Source organism: Scyliorhinus torazame, chromosome 22 (assembly GCF_047496885.1).
Source record: "Scyliorhinus torazame isolate Kashiwa2021f chromosome 22, sScyTor2.1, whole genome shotgun sequence".
NCBI classification, from domain to species: domain Eukaryota; kingdom Metazoa; phylum Chordata; class Chondrichthyes; order Carcharhiniformes; family Scyliorhinidae; genus Scyliorhinus; species Scyliorhinus torazame.
The window spans coordinates 41418682-41436501 of record NC_092728.1 but is presented as its reverse complement, the minus strand read 5'-3'; the positions used below and the strand labels follow the sequence as shown (position 1 = coordinate 41436501).

At 50.1% G+C, this 17820-nt stretch overlaps 1 protein-coding gene across 1 annotated transcript in view; it reads right to left on the bottom strand.

Annotated features, from left to right (window-relative positions):
- LOC140398805 (ciliary microtubule inner protein 2A-like) overlaps positions 1-17820 on the bottom strand; it is a 79433-nt gene that overhangs the window by 43324 nt on the left and 18289 nt on the right. The window contains exon 2 of the mRNA XM_072487770.1: positions 9895-10115. Within this exon, the coding sequence (XP_072343871.1) occupies positions 9895-10115 (221 nt within the window). The remainder of the gene's footprint in view (positions 1-9894; positions 10116-17820) is intronic.

Below are 17820 nucleotides of genomic sequence, written 5' to 3'. Positions count from 1 at the left end.
TGTACAGTGTGTGCAGGAGAGATTCCTGACACAATACGTGGATAGGCCGACAAGAGGGGGGGGCCACATTGGATTTGGTACTGGGTAATGAACCGGGCCAAGTGTTAGATTTGTTTGTGAGAGGGCACTTTGGAGATAGTGACCACAATTCGGTGTCTTTCACTATTGCAATGGAGAGGGATAGGGCCATACGGCAGGGCAAGGTTTATAATTAGGGGAGGGGTAATTATGATGTGATTAGGCAAGAATTAGGGAGCATAAGATGGGAACAGAAACTGTCGGGGAAAGGCACAAATGAAAAGTGGAGCTTGTTCAAGGAACAAATACTGCGTGTCCTTGATAAGTATGTCCCTGTCAGGCAGGGAGGAAATGGCCGTGTGAGGGAACCATGGTTCACAAAAGAGGTTGAATGTCTTGTCAAGAGGAAAAAGGAAGAGTATGTAAGGATGAGAAAACAAGGTTCATTTGGGTCGCTTAAGGATTACAAGGTAGCAAGGAATGAGCTAAAAAAGGGCTTAGGAGTGATAGGAGGGATATGAGAAGTCCTTGGCGGGTCGGATCAGGGAAAACCCCAAGGCTTTTTACTCTTATGAGAGAAATAAAAGAACGACCAGGGTGAGGTTAGCGCCGGTCAAGGACAGTAGTGGGAACTTGTGCATGGTGTCAGAAGAAATAGGAGAGGCGTTGAATGAATACTTTTCTTCAGTGTTCACCAAGGAAAGGGGCCATGTTTTTAAGGATGAGAGTGTGATACAGGCAGGAAGGCTGGAGGAGGTATATGTTATGAGGAAGGATGTATTAGCCATTTTGAAAAACCTTAGGGTCGACAAGTCCCCTGGGCCAGATGGGATATATACAAGGATTCTTTGGGAGGCAAGGGATGAGATTGCAGAGCCTTTGGCTTTGATCTTTGGGTCCTCACTGTCTACGGGGATAGTGCCAGAGGACTGGAGAGTGGTGAATGTTGTTCCTCTGTTCAAGAAAGGGAATAGGAATGACCCTGGTAATTATAGGCCGGTTTGTCTTACTTCGGTGGTCAGTAAGTTAATGGAAAAGGTCCTGAAGAATAAGATTTATGACCATTTGAAAAGATGCAGCTTAATCCGGGATAGTCAACACGGATTCGTGAAGGGTAAGTCTTGCCTCACAAATTTGATTGAATTCTTTGAGGAGGTAACTAAATGTGTAGATGAAGGTAGAGCAGTTGATGTCGTATACATGGATTTTAGTAAGGCGTTTGATAAGGTTCCCCATGGTCGGCTCATGAAGAAAGTAAGGAGGTGTGGGATAGAGGGAAATTTGGCCAATTGGATAAGTAACTGGCTATCACATAGAAGACATAGAGGGTGATGGTGGATGGAAAATTTTCAGACTGGAGACCAGTTACCAGCGGTGTACCACAGGGATCAATGCTGGGTCCTCTGCTATTTGTGACTTCTATCAATGACTTGGAGGAAGGGGCTGAAGGGTGGGTCAGTAAATCTGCTGATGACACCAAGATTGGTGGAGTAGTGGATGAGGTGGAGTGCTGTTGTAGGCTGCAAAGAGACATTGATAGGATGCAGAGCTGGGCCGAAAAATGGCAGACATGCCCTCCAGTTTAACCGTGATAAGTGCGAGGTGATTCATTTTGGTAGAAAAAATTTGAATGCAGATTACAGGGTCAACGGCAGGGTTCTGAGGAATGTAGAGGAACATAGAGATCTTGGGGTTCATGTCCACAGATCTCTGAAGGTTGCCACCCAAGTGGATAGAGCCGTGAAGAAGGCCTATAGTGTTTAGCGTTTATTAACAGGGGGCTTGAGTTTAAGAGCCGCGGGGTTATGCTGCAACTGTACATGACCCTGGTGAGACCACATTTGGAGTATTGTGTGCAGTTCTGGTCACCTCACTATAGGAAGGATGTGGAAGCATTGGAGAGGGTGCAAAGGAGATTTACCAGGATGCTGCCTGGTTTGCAGGATAGGTCTTATGAGGAAAGGTTGAGGGGGCTCGGGCTTTTCTCTTTGGAGCGGAGGAGGATGAGAGGCCACTTAATAGAGGTTTATAAGATGATGAGGGGGATAGATAGAGTGGACGTTCAGAGACTATTTCCTCGGGTGGATGTAGCTGTTACAAGGGGGCATAACTACAAGGTTCAGGGTGGGAGATATAGGAGGGATGTCTGAGGTAGGTTCTTTACTCAGAGAGCGGTTAGGGTGTGGAATGGACTGCCTGCTGTGATAGTGGAGTTGGACAATTTAGGAACTTTCAAGCGGTTATTGGATAGGCAGATGGAGCACACCAGAATGACAGGGAGTGGGATAGCTTGATCTTGGTTTCGGACAATGCTCGGCACAACATCGAGGGCCGAAGGGCCTGTTCTGTGCAGTAATGTCCTATGTTCTATGTTTACTGCCGATAAACTCTTTTCAGAATCTCTCTCGTCGTATACCAACGTTTTCAAAACTGGCTCCTGGGACCACATTGAGAGAATTTTAGAACATAGCAGTACAGCACAGTACAGGCCCTTCAGCCCACGATGTTGTGCCGACCATTTATCCTAATCTAAAATCAACTTAACCTACACCCCTTCAATTTACTGCTGTTCATGTGCCTGTCTAAGTCGCTTTAATATCCCGAATGACACTGACTCCACCACCTCTGCTGGCAGTGCATTCCACACACCCACCACTCTCTGTGTAAAGAACCTACCTCTGACATCTCCCCTATACCTTCCTCCAATCACCTTAAAATTATGTCCCCTCATGACAGCCATTTCCACTCTGGGGAAAAGTCTCTGTCTAGTCACTCTATCTATGCCTCTCATCACCTTGTACACCTCTATCAAGTCACCCCTCTGCCTTCTTCTCTCCAAAAAGCCCTAGCTCCCTCAACCTTTCTTCATAAGACATGCCCTCCAGTCCAGGCAGCATCCTGGTAAACCTTCTCTGTACCCTCTCCAAAGCACCCACATCTTTCCTGTAATGAGGCGACCAGAACTGGACACAATATTCCAAGTGTGGTCGAACTAGAGTTTTATAAAGCTGCAGCAAAACCTCGCGGCTCTTAAACTCAATCCCCCTGTTAATGAAAGCCAACACACATACGCCTTCTTAACAACCCTATTAACCTGGGTGGCAACTTTGAGGGATCTATGTACGTGGACCCTAAGATCCCTCTGTTCCTCCACACTTCCAAGAATCCTGCCTTTAACCCTGTATTCAGCATTCAAATTCGACTTTCCAAAATGAATCACTTCACATTTATCACGATTGAACTCCATCTGCCACTTCTCAGCCCAGCTCTGCATCCTGTCAATGTTCTGTTGCAACCTGCAACAACCCTCAATACTTTTCAGATGTATTCAGCCACAGGTTGGACAAGCCTGTTGTACGGGTTTTTTGCCTAATGTAACTGTAGAGTCTTGAGTGGAATTTTGGGCCTCAATTTGTCAGGGGAGCCAAGAAGGGTGAGGTGGGGTAAGCCAGCCAGGATACCTGACGCACAGGTTCATGGATACCCTAATGGCAGGATCTCATTTAAACCTGTGAATGTCTCTCGATGGCCATCCGCCAGATGGAGGGGCTGACTGGCTGTTGAGTGGGAAGGCCTAAGACACCAGGTCTCATTTAAGGAGCAGAAGGAATGAAAACCAGCTTTGGTGATGGTCAGGGAGGGGGCGGGGTGTCACAGTGCATAGTGGTAATGCCATTGGAGCAGTAATTGATGCACTATCAATTAAGACGAGACGAGAGTAGAGTGTAATCGAGGCTTTATTAGGGAGAGATGTGTAGCCTCCTGCAGCTGCTGCCAAAATGGCTGCAGCTTGGTGAGCACACACATTTATACTCCGCCTACTGGGGAGCCAGCAGGCAGGGATCTACCCCCCGTATCTGTAGTACAGGAGCCTTACCGTATTACATCTCGTATGTGATATATACAACAGCGGTGATGACCACATTCACCCCCTGTTACAAAAGAGTCCAGCGGGGGTGGTGGAAAACTATTTACATGCATTTTAAGGTTAGCATTTTGGGGCAAGTTCACAAATTCAGCCGATCGGGTGCCTTGATCCTCCGTTATGAGCGCCGTCCCGGTGGCGATGCAGGCGTCGGCTCGGTCGCCGGTGTCTCCGGGAGCGTGTAGACCTCATCTTCATCCCCGGGTGGGACCAAGGGGAGGACGGATCGTCCTGGAGCGGGGGCGGTGGTGAGGTGCGCTGGGGGGAGGAAGGATGGTGCCGGGGCAGAGGGGGGGGGGGGGGGGGGAGGACCCAGCTGGTGCCAGGTCCCGGAGGGAGACTGTGTCTTGGCGGCCATCGGGGTACGCCAGCCACGTTGGGAGCGAAACTCTGGAGGTGGACCTCCTGGGGAAGGCAAGGAGACGTTCATGGGGGATTGCATTAGTCGCCGTGCAAAGTAGCGATCGGATGGATTGAAGGGCGTCGGGGAGTACCTCCTGCCAGCGGGAGACCGGGAGATTTTTGGACTGTAGGGCCAGCTGGAAGGCCTTCCAGACTGTCCCATTCTCCCGCTCCACCTGCCCGTTTCCCCGGGGGTTGTAGCTAGTCGTCCTGCTCGAGGCAATGCCCTTGCTGAGCAGGTACTGATGCAGCTCATCGGTCATAAAGGAGGACCCCGGTCGCTGTGGATGTAGGCGGGGAAACCGAACAGGGCGAAGATGGTGTTGAGGGCTTTGATGACGGTGGCAGACGTCATATCGGGGCATGGGACGGCGAAGGGGAATCTGGAGTATTCATCGACCACGTTAAGGAAGTACGTGTTTCGGTCGGTTGAAGGAAGGGACCCTTTGAAATGCACGCTGAGGTGTTCAAAGGGGCGGGAGGCCTTCACTAGATGCACGCGGTTTGGCCGGTAGAAGTGCGGTTTGCACTCCGCGCAGACCTGGCAGTCTCTGGTGATAGCCCTGACCTTCTCAATGGAGTAGGACGGATTGCGGGCCTTTATGAAATGAAGGAACCGGGTGACCCCTGGGTGACAGAGATCATCGTGTAGGGTCCAGAGTTGGTCCACTTGTGCGCTGACACATGTTCCTCGGGATAGGGCATCGTGGGCTCGTTGAGCTTACCGGGGAGATACATAATCTTGTAATTGTAGGTGGAGAGCACGATCCTCCACCTCAAGATTTTATCATTTTTGATCTTATCCCGCTGTGTGTTGTTAAACATGAAGGCAACCGACCGTTAGTCAGTGAGGAGAGCGGATCTCCTGCTGGCCAGGTAATGCCTCCAATGCCGCACAGCTTCTACGATGGCTTGGGCCTCCTTCTCGACGGAGGAGTGCCGAATTTCGGGCCTGCCTGCCTGGTTGAGGGTGGCGGCCAGAGCGACGTCTGATGCATCGCTCTCAACTTGGAAGAGGAGCGTCACATCGACCACGTGCATCACGGCCTTGGAGATGTCGGCTTTGATACGGTTGAAGGCCTGGTGAGCCTCGGCCATCAGGGGGAAAACGGTGGAGTAAATGAGTGGGCGGGCCTTGTCCGCATAGTTAGGGATCCACTGGGCGTAGTATGGTAAGAAGCCGAGGGTATTGTTGGAGGGCCTTGGGGCAGTGGGGGAGGGGGAGTTCCATGAGGGGGCGCATGCGATCGGGGTCGGGCCCTAGAACTCCATTTTGCACCACATAGCCGAGGATGGCTAAGCAGTTGGTGCTGAATACGCACTTCTCCTTGTTGAATGTTAGGTTGAGGAGTTTGGCGGTGTGGAGGAATTTGGAAAGGTTAGCGTCGTGGTTCTGCTGGTCTTGGCCGCAGATGGTGATGTTATCCAGGTACGGGAAGGTGGCCCGCAGTCCGTACCGGTCAACCATTCGGTCCATCTCCCATTGGAAGACCGAGACCCCATTAGTGACGCCGAAGGGAACCCTAAGAAAGTGGTAAAGGTGGCCGTCCGCTTCAAACGTGGTGTTCGGGTGGTCCGCCTTGCGAATGGGGAGCTGGTGGTAGGCAGATTTCAGGTCCACTGTCGAGAAAACCGGGTACTGTGCAATTTGATTGACCATATCAGAAATGCGTGAGAGAGGGTACGCGTCGAGCTGCGTGTACCGATTGGTGGTCTGACTGTAGTCAACGACCATCCTGTTTTTCTCCCCAGTTTTCACAACTACCACTTGGGCTCTCCAGGGGCTGTTTCTGGCCTCGATAATGCCTTCCCGCAGCAGCCGCTGGATCTCGGACCTGATGAAAGTCCTGTCCTGGACGCTGTACCATCTGCTCCTGGTGGCGACGGGTTTGCAATCCGGGGTGAGGTTTGCAAACAGAGAAGGCGGGCCGACTGCATACAGTAGGGGTGGTAGGGGCCCGCCGAATTTCATGGTTAGACTTTGGAGGTTGCACCGGAAGTCCAGGCCGAGTAGCAAGGCAGCGCAGAGGTTGGGGAGGACGTAGAGTCGAAGTCGCTGAACTCTACGCCCTGGATGGTGAGGGTGGCGGTGCGGTACCCCCGGATCTCCATGGCCAGGGAGATTCTCTGGTTATTGGGGTGTACCGCGATGGAGCAGCACCTTACCATATTGGGGTGGATGAAGCTCCCTGTGCTCCCGGAGTCAAGAAGGCATGATGCCTTGTACCCATCGACCTTTACCGTCGTCGACGCGGTTGCGAGGTTGTGCGGCGGGAACTGGTCGATCGTGATGGAGGCGAGCTGTAGCTGGTGTTGGAAGGCCCCTGGCTGGTCGACAGGCGATGAGTGGCCCGATGAGATGTCCGACGAGCAGGGGTCCTGAGGCAGGGAAGGTGGCGGCGTCCACGGGACGCACGTGGCGGGCGGCGTTAAAGATGGCGGCGCCCAAGAGCCGCACGAGGTCTGATGGGGGGAAGAAGGCGGCGCCCACGGACCGCACGTGCCCTGAGGCAAGCAAGATGCCGGCACCCACGGGCTGCATGTGGTCTGAGGCGAGGAAGATGGCGGCGCCCATGGGCCGCACGTGGGTTGCGGGGGCGGAAATGGCGGTGCCCATGGGTCGGACGTGGGGAGTGCAGGAACAATGGGCCTGGTTACAGCAGCGATCGAGCAGGCCTGGCACACAGCAGCGAAATGTCCTTTCTTCCCGCAGGCCTTGCAGAGTGCGCTCCACGCCGGGCAGCGCTGCCGGGGGTGCTTTGTCTGTCCGCAGAAGTAGCACTTGGGTCCCACGGGGTTGGCTGGCTGCCGCGCAGCGCAGGCTTGGGGTTGGCTGGGGGCGGTCGCTGGTAGGGTCCACGATGTCCAGGAGTGGGGCGCCGTGCGGTCGGGGGCATACGCTTGTACATTATGAGAGGCGACCGTTAGTGAGATCGCGAGTTTCTTGGTCGCCGCGAGGTCGAGTGTAGCCCCTTCTAAGAAGGCGCTGGCGGATGCCCGTAACAAAAGCGTCCCTAATTAGGAGTTCGGAATGTTCAACGGCTGAAACGGCCTGGCAATCGCAGTCCCTCGCCAGGACACGCCAGAAATCATCCACAGACTCACCGGGGAATTGATGCCGCATGGACAGGAGGTGCCTGGCGTAGAGCTTGTTGGGCTGCTGAGTGTAGTTCTCTTTCAGTAGCGCATTGGCCTCAGCATAGGTCGGTGCGTCCCGGATGAGGGGAAAGATATCGGAGCTCAGCCGCGTGTAAAGGATCTGGAGCTTCTGTGCCTCTGACGGTGGGTCTGTCGCAGATCCGATGTATGCTTCAAAGCGAGCTAGCCAATGTGTGAAGGCTGACTTGGCGTTGTCTGCTTGAGGATGCAGCTGCAGGCGATCCGGCTTGATGCGGAGATCCATCGTTGTAAAATCTCTGCTTAATAAATTGATGCACTATCAATTACGACGAGACAAGAGTAGAGAGTAATCGAGGCTTTAAGCAGAGATATGTAGCCTCCTGAAGTTGCTGCCGAAATGGCTGAAGCTCGGTGAGCCCACACATTTATACTCCGCTTATTGGGCGGAGCCAGCAGCCAGGGATCTATCTGCGTACCTGTAGTACCGTATTACATCTCGTATGTGATATATACAACAGTGGTGACTACCACAGTAATCTAGCGGTGCTGGCTAATGCTCTAAGGACACAGGTCCATATCCCAACACGGGCTCAAATCCCCCCGTGGCAGCTGTTGGGAATTAAATATAATTAATTTTAAAAATCTGCAATTGAGTATTAGCCTCAGTAATGTTGCCCATCGAACTGTCGTCGATCGCCACTACAGTGATGGCCAGATGCCATGAAAGATGCAAAATGAATGACTGCTCCTCTTGGCCCACCAGTGCTGGAAAGGCACACACCTACCACTTGTTCTAGACTCTTTCGGGCTGCCTGATTTCCCAAGTCCTGGGAAGCCAAGCTCCAGGGCATTCGATCTAAAATGTGAATACATTTAAAGAAAAACAAAATACTGCGGATGCTGGAATTCTGAAATGCAAACCGGAAATGCTGGAAAATCTCAGCAAGCCTGGCAGCGTCTGTAGAGAGAGAGAAGCAGAGTTAATGCTTCGAGTCCATTCGACTCTCCCTCTGAGCTGAAGAGGGAAAAATGTGATGGTTTTATACTCTTTAAGAGTGAGTGGAGCAGGTGGAGCAAAATAGTTCAGGGATGAATGGGGGCTCAGGAGAAATTTGACGAAGGTATTATGGGCACAGTACAAAGGGAGTGTTAATGTTGATTAGATTGTAGAAGGTGCTGATTTGAAGCTTGTGGCCTCAGTAAAGTATTTAACCCATGGACTGGCCTTTGGACTGTTAGTCGCCTGCTCCCTTCTCCAGTGTCCATTAGATCAGCACCCCTCTGAGTCATTTACATTCCCTTTATCTTTTTGTCCATGACATCTTTGTCAATCTCCACCTCTCTCTGGCCCTCTATCCAGCCCCCGCCCCCACAACAGTATAAATCTCATCCTATGTTATACCCCGCAAGAATCTTATGGGGTGGAAACAATTATCTGCGCTATGAACCTTACCGAATATGAGCTCCCCATTAAGGGGCGGCGAACCTCTAAATAATGTATTGTTGTCGGGTATATAAAGCTGGCCAGTTAGGCACAGGCACGGCAGCCCCAGTAGGGATCTACTGTGTGATGTATATAATAGTTATTGTAAATAAACTACGTTTCTTTGATCGACTGGGTGTGGACCATGACGTTATAAAATCCTATTTCCAGTTCTCTCTAACTCTGACAAAGTATCATCCAATTCGAAACGTTAGCTTCCTTTCCTGCCCACAGGTGTTGTCGGACCTGCGTAACTTGTCCAGAATTTTCTGTTTTTGTTTCAGATTCCAGCCTCCGCAGTAATTTGCTTTTCTCCATTAGAACTGGATGAAGTTGGATTTAGGGACTGCTCCTGCCCTTCTCTCACCCACCCTGGATGTTCAAGTTCAACCCCAGAGACCTGTGTTGTTTAGTCACAGAATCATAGAATTTACAGTGCAGGAGGAGGTCACTCCGGCCCATCGAGTCTCCACTGGCCCTTGAAAGAGCACCCCTCCACCCCATCCCCGCAACCCAGCAACCCCACCCAACATTTTTTGGACACTAAGAGGCAATTCAGCGTGGCCAATCCAGCTAACCTGCACATCTTTGGACTGAGGGAGGAAACCGGAGCACCCAGAGGAAACCCACGCAAACACGGGGAGAACGTGCAAACTCCACACAGACAGTCACCCAAGGCCAGAATTGAACCCGGGTCCCTCGAGCTGTGAGGCAGCAATGCTAACCACTGTGCCACCCCTATCGTACGCTGTAGAAGTGACCGCACTGATAGAAGGGATTTCCACTGATGAATGTCTTCAGGATGAAGATGCATAAACCGCCTGGAAATGTCAGGCAGCCAGTCTGCCCCGGCTGCAATGTCTTTGGGTCCTGTTTGTGATACTAGTCTGTGGAACATTACAAAACGTTGGGTAATGGGATCTACGCCCTACTGCGTGTGACTTACCAGTATAACCTGCAACAAGTTTCTGTGGGTGGATCTGATCTGACACATCAGGGGGACAATAGTTCTCATAATCAGGACGATAGTCATCTGAAGGCTTGATGATTGGCGACAGGAGTGAATGGTCAGCTCTTGCAGTTTTAGGATTCTTCAAGATTTCATGGGTAGTCCTCCCATATGTCTTGCCAAAACGGAATGGGATTGTCTGGGCATATCCTCCATATCTGTATGAGAGACATAAGCAAGGCAACATTTCAGAGTTAGGACAGCACGGTGGTGCAGTGGTTAGCACTGCTGCCTCACGGCACTGAGGACCCGGGTTCGATCCCGGCTGTGGGTCACTGTCTGTGTGGAGTTTGCACATTCTACCCATGTCTGCGTGGGTCTCACCCCCACAACCCAAAAAGATGTGCAGGGTAGTGTTGTGATATGCAAAAATGCAACCAATGAACACTCAGAATAGGACACAACCAATGGGCAGTCAGGACACTCCGAGGTCACATCACCACAAGGGGGCATGACATAAACACTATAAAAGGGATGAGGCACTCACACCCTGACTCTTTCCACAGACAGACATCTGGAGAGTTAGACAGGGTTGATCAGCAGCATCACACCCCAGCACGTGGCTTAGAGCAAGCTGTTACAGTTAGACTGAGTTACTACAGTTAGATTAGCAGAGAGTCAAACTCATTTGAGAACTGTGTTAATAGTTCAATAAACACGTTGAACTCATTTCAGAGTCTGGAGCATCCTTTAATTAAGACTGCATCAAGTAGCAACCTGTGTTATCCGAAACAGTATAACACAACAGGTAGGGGGATTGAACACGTGAAATTGCCCCTTAATTGGTATAAAATAGAATTGGGTACGCTAAATTAAATTACACGTTTCAGAGTGGGCTACTGGACAGCAGCTCTCTATACAACTGTCTTACGGTGCAAATAACCAACGATTGATGGTTTCTGAATGACATGTTGTTCTGTGGTAGCTGTGTGATACCCAGCAGACACTCGAGCCTGGGAAGCATGTAATTCTCGCTGTAGGATGAGGCAGCCACTCAGTCAATTTTGGATCCAATTTGCCAAATTTCCTTGGATCCCATGGGCTCTTACTTTCATTATCAATCTCCCATTTGGGACCTTATCAAAAGCCTTGCTGAAGTCCAAATAGACTACGTCAAATACATTTCCCTCATCTCCATACCTGGTCACGTCGTCGAAAAATTCAATCATGTTGGTCAGACATGAGGACTTCTGGTGGTGACATATGGATGGAGGCCGCACGTTGTGTGGCTCCTGCTAGAGCTTTCATTTTTTTTGGCCCTTTTCACCCAGATTTGGGGGAAATTGTATATGATCGGTCTTCAGAAAAGTCGTGGTAATTAGAGGGTATTGAAAATCCAACTGAAGAATACAGGCTGAAAGGGTAAGAGCTCGAATTCGGTGCGGAGTTCTGTGGGAGGAAAGATGGAGCGAGCAAGCTCGCCGGGAAGGGCTGCTCTGATTACAGTGGGCACTCTGGCTGAGGTGATGGAAGTGGAGTTGGAGCGGCAGTTTGCCAAGCATTTTGAGCGGCATGGCAAGGAGGTGATGGGAATGTTCAAACAGTTGGTGGACGATACGTTGGCACCTATAAAGGAGGCCCCTGGACAAACGTTGTTGGCGGTGCAGGGGCAAGGAGAGATGTTGAAGGGGGTAGCGGAGGCATTGTCATGGCACAGCGACCAGCTCAGCTCAATGGGAGAGAAGCTACGGAAGGTGGAGGAGAGTAACAAAGGGCTGAGAGCCAAGGTGGAGGACCTGGAGAACAGGTCACAGCGGCAGAATCTGTGGGTTGTGGGTCTGCGTGAGGGCTGGAAGGCCGAAGGCCACCTTTTTGGAGATGTTCGGCAAGTTGTTGGGGGAGGAAGGGAACACCCCCCTCTTTGAGCTGGATAAGTCTCATCTGTCGCACCAGCCGAAGCCAAAGGCGAATGTGCCACCAAGAGTTATGATAGTCTGTTTCCACAGTTAACAGATGAAGGAGAAGGTACTAAGCAGAATTGAGAGGTGAGGTGGGAAGGCAGTGGTATTCAAATTTACCAAGATGTCACGGTGGAGCTGGTAAGATGCAGGCGGCCTTTGATAGGATGCAGCGCTTTACAAGTATGGTGTGTGGTTCTGTATGGCCTGGCCGGCAAAGTTGAGAATTACGCATATCTCCAAGGACTATTACTTTGAGACGATGGAGGAGGTGGAGATGTTTGTGATGGTTGAAGGATTGGGATAAGGGGCATCTTGACAAATACATGAATAGGATGGGAATAGAGGGATAAGGACCCAGGAAGTGTAGAAGATTGTAGTTTAGTCGGGCAGCATGGTCGGCACGGGCTTGGAGGGCCGAAGGGCCTGTTCCTGTGCTGTACATTTCTTTGTTCTTTGTTCTTTGTTGAACTGAGTTTGGACTTTGTTTACGTATGTTGTGGTTGGGAGGGGATGGGTTGGGGAGGTTTGGGGTAATACATACATATATAGATACATAGAAGATAGGAGCAGGAGAAGGCCTTTTGGCCCTTCGAGCCTGCTCCGCCATTCATCACGATCATGGCTGATCATCCAACTCAATAGCCTAATCCTGCTTTCTCCCCATAGCCTTTGGTAATGAATTCCACAGGCTCCCTACTCTGTGTGTGAAGAAGGTCTCCTTATCTCTGTCCGAAATGGTTTACCCTGAATCCTCAGACTGTGACCCCTGATCTTGGGCACACCCATCATTGGTAACATCTTCTCTGCATCTACCCTGTCTAGTCCTGTTAGAATTTTATAAGTCTCTATGAGATCCCCCCTCATTCTTCTGAACTCCAGTGAGAACAATCCCAACCTAGTCAATCTCGCCTCATATGACAGTCCCGCCATCCCTGGAATCAGTCTGGTAAACCTTCGCTGCACTCCCTCGAGAGCAAGAACATCCTTCCTCAGAGGAGACCAAAACTGCACACAACACTCCAAGTGTGGCCTCACTAAGGCCCTGTATAATTGCAGCAACACATCCCTGCTTCTATACTCGAAACCTCTCGCAATGAAGGCCAACATACCATTAGCCTTCTTTACCGCCTGCTGCACCTGCATGCTTATCTTCAGCGAATGGTGCACAAGGACACCCAGGTCCCGCTGCACACTCCCCTCTCCCAATTTACAACCATCCAGGTAGTAATCTGCCTTCCTGTTTTTGCTTCCAAAGTGAATAACCTCACACTTATCCAAATTATACTGCATCTGCCATTGGTTTGCCCACTCGCCCAACCTGTCCAGATCTTGCTGTAGGATCCCTGCATCCTTGTCACAATTCACCCTCCCGTCTAACTTGGCATCATCTGTAAACTTTGAGATGATACATTTTGTTCCCTCATCCAAATCATTAATATATATTGTGAATAGCTGGGGTCCCAGCACCGATCCCTGCGGTACCCCACTGGTTGCTGCCTGCCAATTTGAAAATAACCCATTAATCCCTACTCTTTGTTTCCTCCCTGCCAACCAGTTTTCTATCCACCTCAATACATTTCCCCCAATCCCTTTAATTTTGCATAATAATCCCTTAGCGGGACTTTGTCAAACGCCTTTTGAAAGTCCAAATATAGCACATTGACTTGTCAACCCTCTTGTCAACTGTACCGGTTACATCTTCAAAGAATTCCAACAGATTTGTCAAGCATGATTTTCCCTTCATAAATCCATGCAGACTCTGACTGATCCTGCCACTGCTTTCTAAATGTTCCACTATAAAGTCCTTGATAATGGATTCAAGCATTTTCCCCACTACCAATGTTAGGCTTACTGGTCTATAATTCCCTGCTTTCTTTCTACCTCCCTTTTTGAATATTGGAGTAACGTGAACTCCCCTCCAATCTACAGGTACAGTTCCAGATTCTATAGAATCCCAGAAGATGACCACAAATGCATCCACTATTTCCAGAGCCACCTCCTTAAGCACTCTCTCTGGGATGCCGATTCTCAGGTCCTGAGGATTTATCCGCCTTCAATCCCATCAGTTTTCCCAGCACCATTTCTCTATTAATGTTGATCTCCCTCAGTTCTTCCCTCTCACTAAACCTTTCGTTCACCAACATTTCTGGGATCTGATTTGTGTCCTCTTTTGTGAAGACAGAACCAAAGTATGTATTCAATTGCTCAGCCATTTCTTTGTCCCTTATTATGCATTCCCCTGTTTCTGTCTGTAGGGGGCCTACATTTCTCTTTAACAACCTCTTTCTCTTCATATATCTATAGAAACTCTTAGTGTCAGTCTTTATGTTCCCTGCAAGCTTCCTTTCGTACTGTACTTTCCCCTTCTTAATCAATCCCTTCGTCCTTCTTTGCTGAATTATAAACTGCTCCCAATCCTCAGACCTATTATTTTTCTTGGCCAATCTGTATACTTCTTCCTTGGATCGGATACTATTTCTAATTTCCTTTGTAAGCCATGGATTGGCCCTCTTACCCCCTTTGCTTTTTTGCCAGACAGGAATGAACGGTTGCTGTAGTTCCCCCATGCGTTCCTTGAATGTTTGCCATTGTCTATCCACTGTCATCCCTTTAAGTAACTCTCCCCAATCTATCAAGGCCAACTCCCACCTCATATCTTCATAGTTCCCTTTATTAAGAGTCAGCACCCTAGTCTCCGAATCAATTACTTCACTCTCCATCTTGATAAAAAATTCTATCATGTTATGGTCGCTCATCCCCAAGGGATCTTGTACAGCCAGATTGGCAATGATTCCCTTCTCATTACACAGTACCCAGTCTAAGAAGGCCTGCTCTCTAGTTGGTTCCTCCACATATTGGACAAGAAAACCATCCCGTATACACTCCAGGAATTCCTCCTCTACGGCATTGCGGCTAATTTGATTTGCCCAATCTATGTGAAGATTAAAATCATCCATGATCACCGATATTCCCTTATTACATGCATCATTAATTTTGTGTTTAATGCCATTCCCAACCTCACCAGTGCAGTTTGGGGGTCTATATATGACACCTACTGTATATGGCGCCCCTTGGTATTTCTCAACTCTGCCCATACCAATTCCACATTGTCAGAGCTAATACCCTTTCTCACTAATGTTTTAATTTCCTCTTTAACCAGCAGTGCCACGCCACCACCTTTTCTTTTATGTCTGTCCTTCCTAAATACTGAAAACCCTGGGACATTCAGTTCCCATCCCTGTTCACCCTGAAGCCATGTCTCCGTAATCCCAATTAGAAAACTTGAGTTGGCTAGTGAACGGGAGCGAGGCGGGGGGAGGAACTGTGGTCGGCCGAGCTGTGTGGACAGGTTTCGATGGGCCTGGGAGGTGTGAATAGAGAGGGAAATGGGGAGTATGCAGAGAGGAGTGGTTTCAAGAGGAAGTGGTTGGGGGGTTTCATGGAGGGGGTAGCTGGCTGACGGTGACTAGGGGTAGGGCCTGGTCCTGCTCAAGAGGCTGGTGCTGGGGACCAAGATCCAGGGTCATGTCTGAGAGGAGAGGGAGGGAGGCTGAGAGACTCCCAGTCTGACTGGTATCGTGGAACGTGTGGTGGAATGGTGAAGCGGTTGAGAAGTTTCTCCCATTTAAAGAGCTTGAAAGCTGATGTGGTGCAGGAGACCCATCTGAGGGTGGAGGACCAGGTTAGGCTTCAGAAGGGTTCATAGAATTTACAGTGCAGAAGGAAGCCATTCGGCCCATCGAGTCTGCACCGGCTCTTGGAAAGAGCAACCTACCCAAGGTCCACACCTCCACCCCATCCCAATAACCCAGCAACCCCACCCAACACTATGGGCAATTTTTGGACACTAAGGGCAATTTAGCATGGCCAATCCACCTAACCTGCACATCTTTGGACTGTGGGAGGGAACCGGAGTACCTGGAGGAAACCCACGCACACACGGGGAGGATGTGCAGACTCCGCACAGACAGTGACCCAAGCCGGAATCGAACCTGGGACCCTGGAGCTGTGAAGCAATTGTGTTATCCACAATGCTACCGTGCTGCCCCCAAGAGGTTGGGTGAGTCAGGTGTTCCACTCGGGCTTTGATAGCAGGTGGGTAGCAGTACCAGTGGATAAGAGAGTTAGGTTTCAGTTAGAGAAGATTGTGATGGATCAGGGGACAGATACAGCGTAATCACAGAATCATAGAATCACAGAAGGAGGCCATTCGGCCCTTGAGTCTGCACCAGCCCTTGGAAAGAGCACCCCACTTAAGCCCACACCTCCACCCAACACCCGTAACCCAATAACCCCACCTAACCTTTTTTTCTGGACACTAAGGCCAATTTATCATGACCAATCCACCTAACCTGCACATCTTTGGACTGTAGGAGGAAACCGGAGCACCCGAAGGAAATCCACGCAGACATGGGACGAACATGCAGACTCCGCACAGACAATGACCCAAGCCAGGAATCGAACCTGAGACTCTGGAGCTGTGAAGCAACTGTGCTAACCACTGTACTACCTTGCTGCCCAATAACAGGTGCTTTGCAGGGAGGTTAGTGCCGTGGCAAGTGTGTATGCCCTGAAATGAGATTATGTAGGGTTTATGAAGAGGATGTTGGCTGCCATGCCGAGTCTGGGCTTCATCAATTAAATTTAGGTGGGAATTTAAATACAGTGTTGCGTCCAAAGAAAAATCGGTCTAAGCCGCTCATGTTGAGCCCTTTGGGGGGGTGGTGTTGGCAGCGTTTATGAAGAAGATGTGGTGAACATCTTCTTACATCCATGAGGTGGAGAGTATTCCTTTTTTTCGTCAGTTGAGGCAGGCGGAGGAGATAGTATACGAGTACGGGGAGAAGTTTAATCGCAGGGCAACTCCATCGACAGACAGCCTGAGAGATCGTACAGGTCCGGGATGGGGTGAGGGGGTTGGTGCTGGAGCAGGCGAATAGGGCATTTGAAGATTTTTATAAAAGATTGTATAGGTCAGAGCCCCTTGAAGATGAGCCAGATATGAGGGATTTCTCTGGGGACGGGGCTGGAGTGTCCCAAAGTGGGGGAAGAGGAGAGGGCAGGGTCGGAAGAACCAATGGGGATGGAGGAGTTTTGGATGGCGATAGGCAAACGGGTAAAGCACTGGGACCGGATGGGTTCCCGGTGGAATTCTATAAGACAATTTTGAATCAGTTGGTACCGCTGTTAGTGGAGATATTTGAGGATGGAGTGGCTCTTGGGGCTCCCGGACATGATGGGACAGGCATCTATTTCGCTATTGTTAAAAAAAGATAAGGACCCGGTATCGGCAAATATCCCTGTTAAATGTGGATGCCAAGATCCTTGCCAAAGTGTTGGTGCGCTAGGTTGGAAGAGTGCCTTCCGCAGGTGATCAGATGGCGTTTGTATAGGGTGGGCTGTTGTCCTTGAATGTACGATGATTGTTAAACGTGGTGCTCTCCCCATCAGAAGGGGGAAGCCGGAGTTGGTGGTGGCACTGGATGTGGAGAAGGCGTTTGAGCAGTAGAGGGGGTTATTTGTTTGCGGTGTTGGAGCAGTTTGGGATTGGGCCAAAGTTTCTGGCTTGGGTCAAATTGCTATGTAAGGAACTGGAGGCGATTGTTCATACGAATGAGGTGAACGCGTGATATTCTCAAGTGCATAGGGGAACAAGGCTGGGTGTCCCATGTCTCCCCTTTTATTTGCGCTGGCGATAGAGCCCTTGGCCATTATGCTGAGGTGTTCGGATATGTGGAGGGGATAGTGAGGGGGTGTGTGGAGCATAAGTGTGTCCCCTTATGCCGGCGACCTTTGGTGAATATTTCTAACCGGGATCCCATGTGGGGATATAATGGGCTGCTCAAGAGGATTGGGGCTTTGTTGAGATATAAACTGAATTTGGAAAAGCGTGTTTTTGGTTTTTTCTCCAGGGCGGGAGCTGGCTTGGGGTGTGTGCGGTGACTACTCATGTCAGGTACTT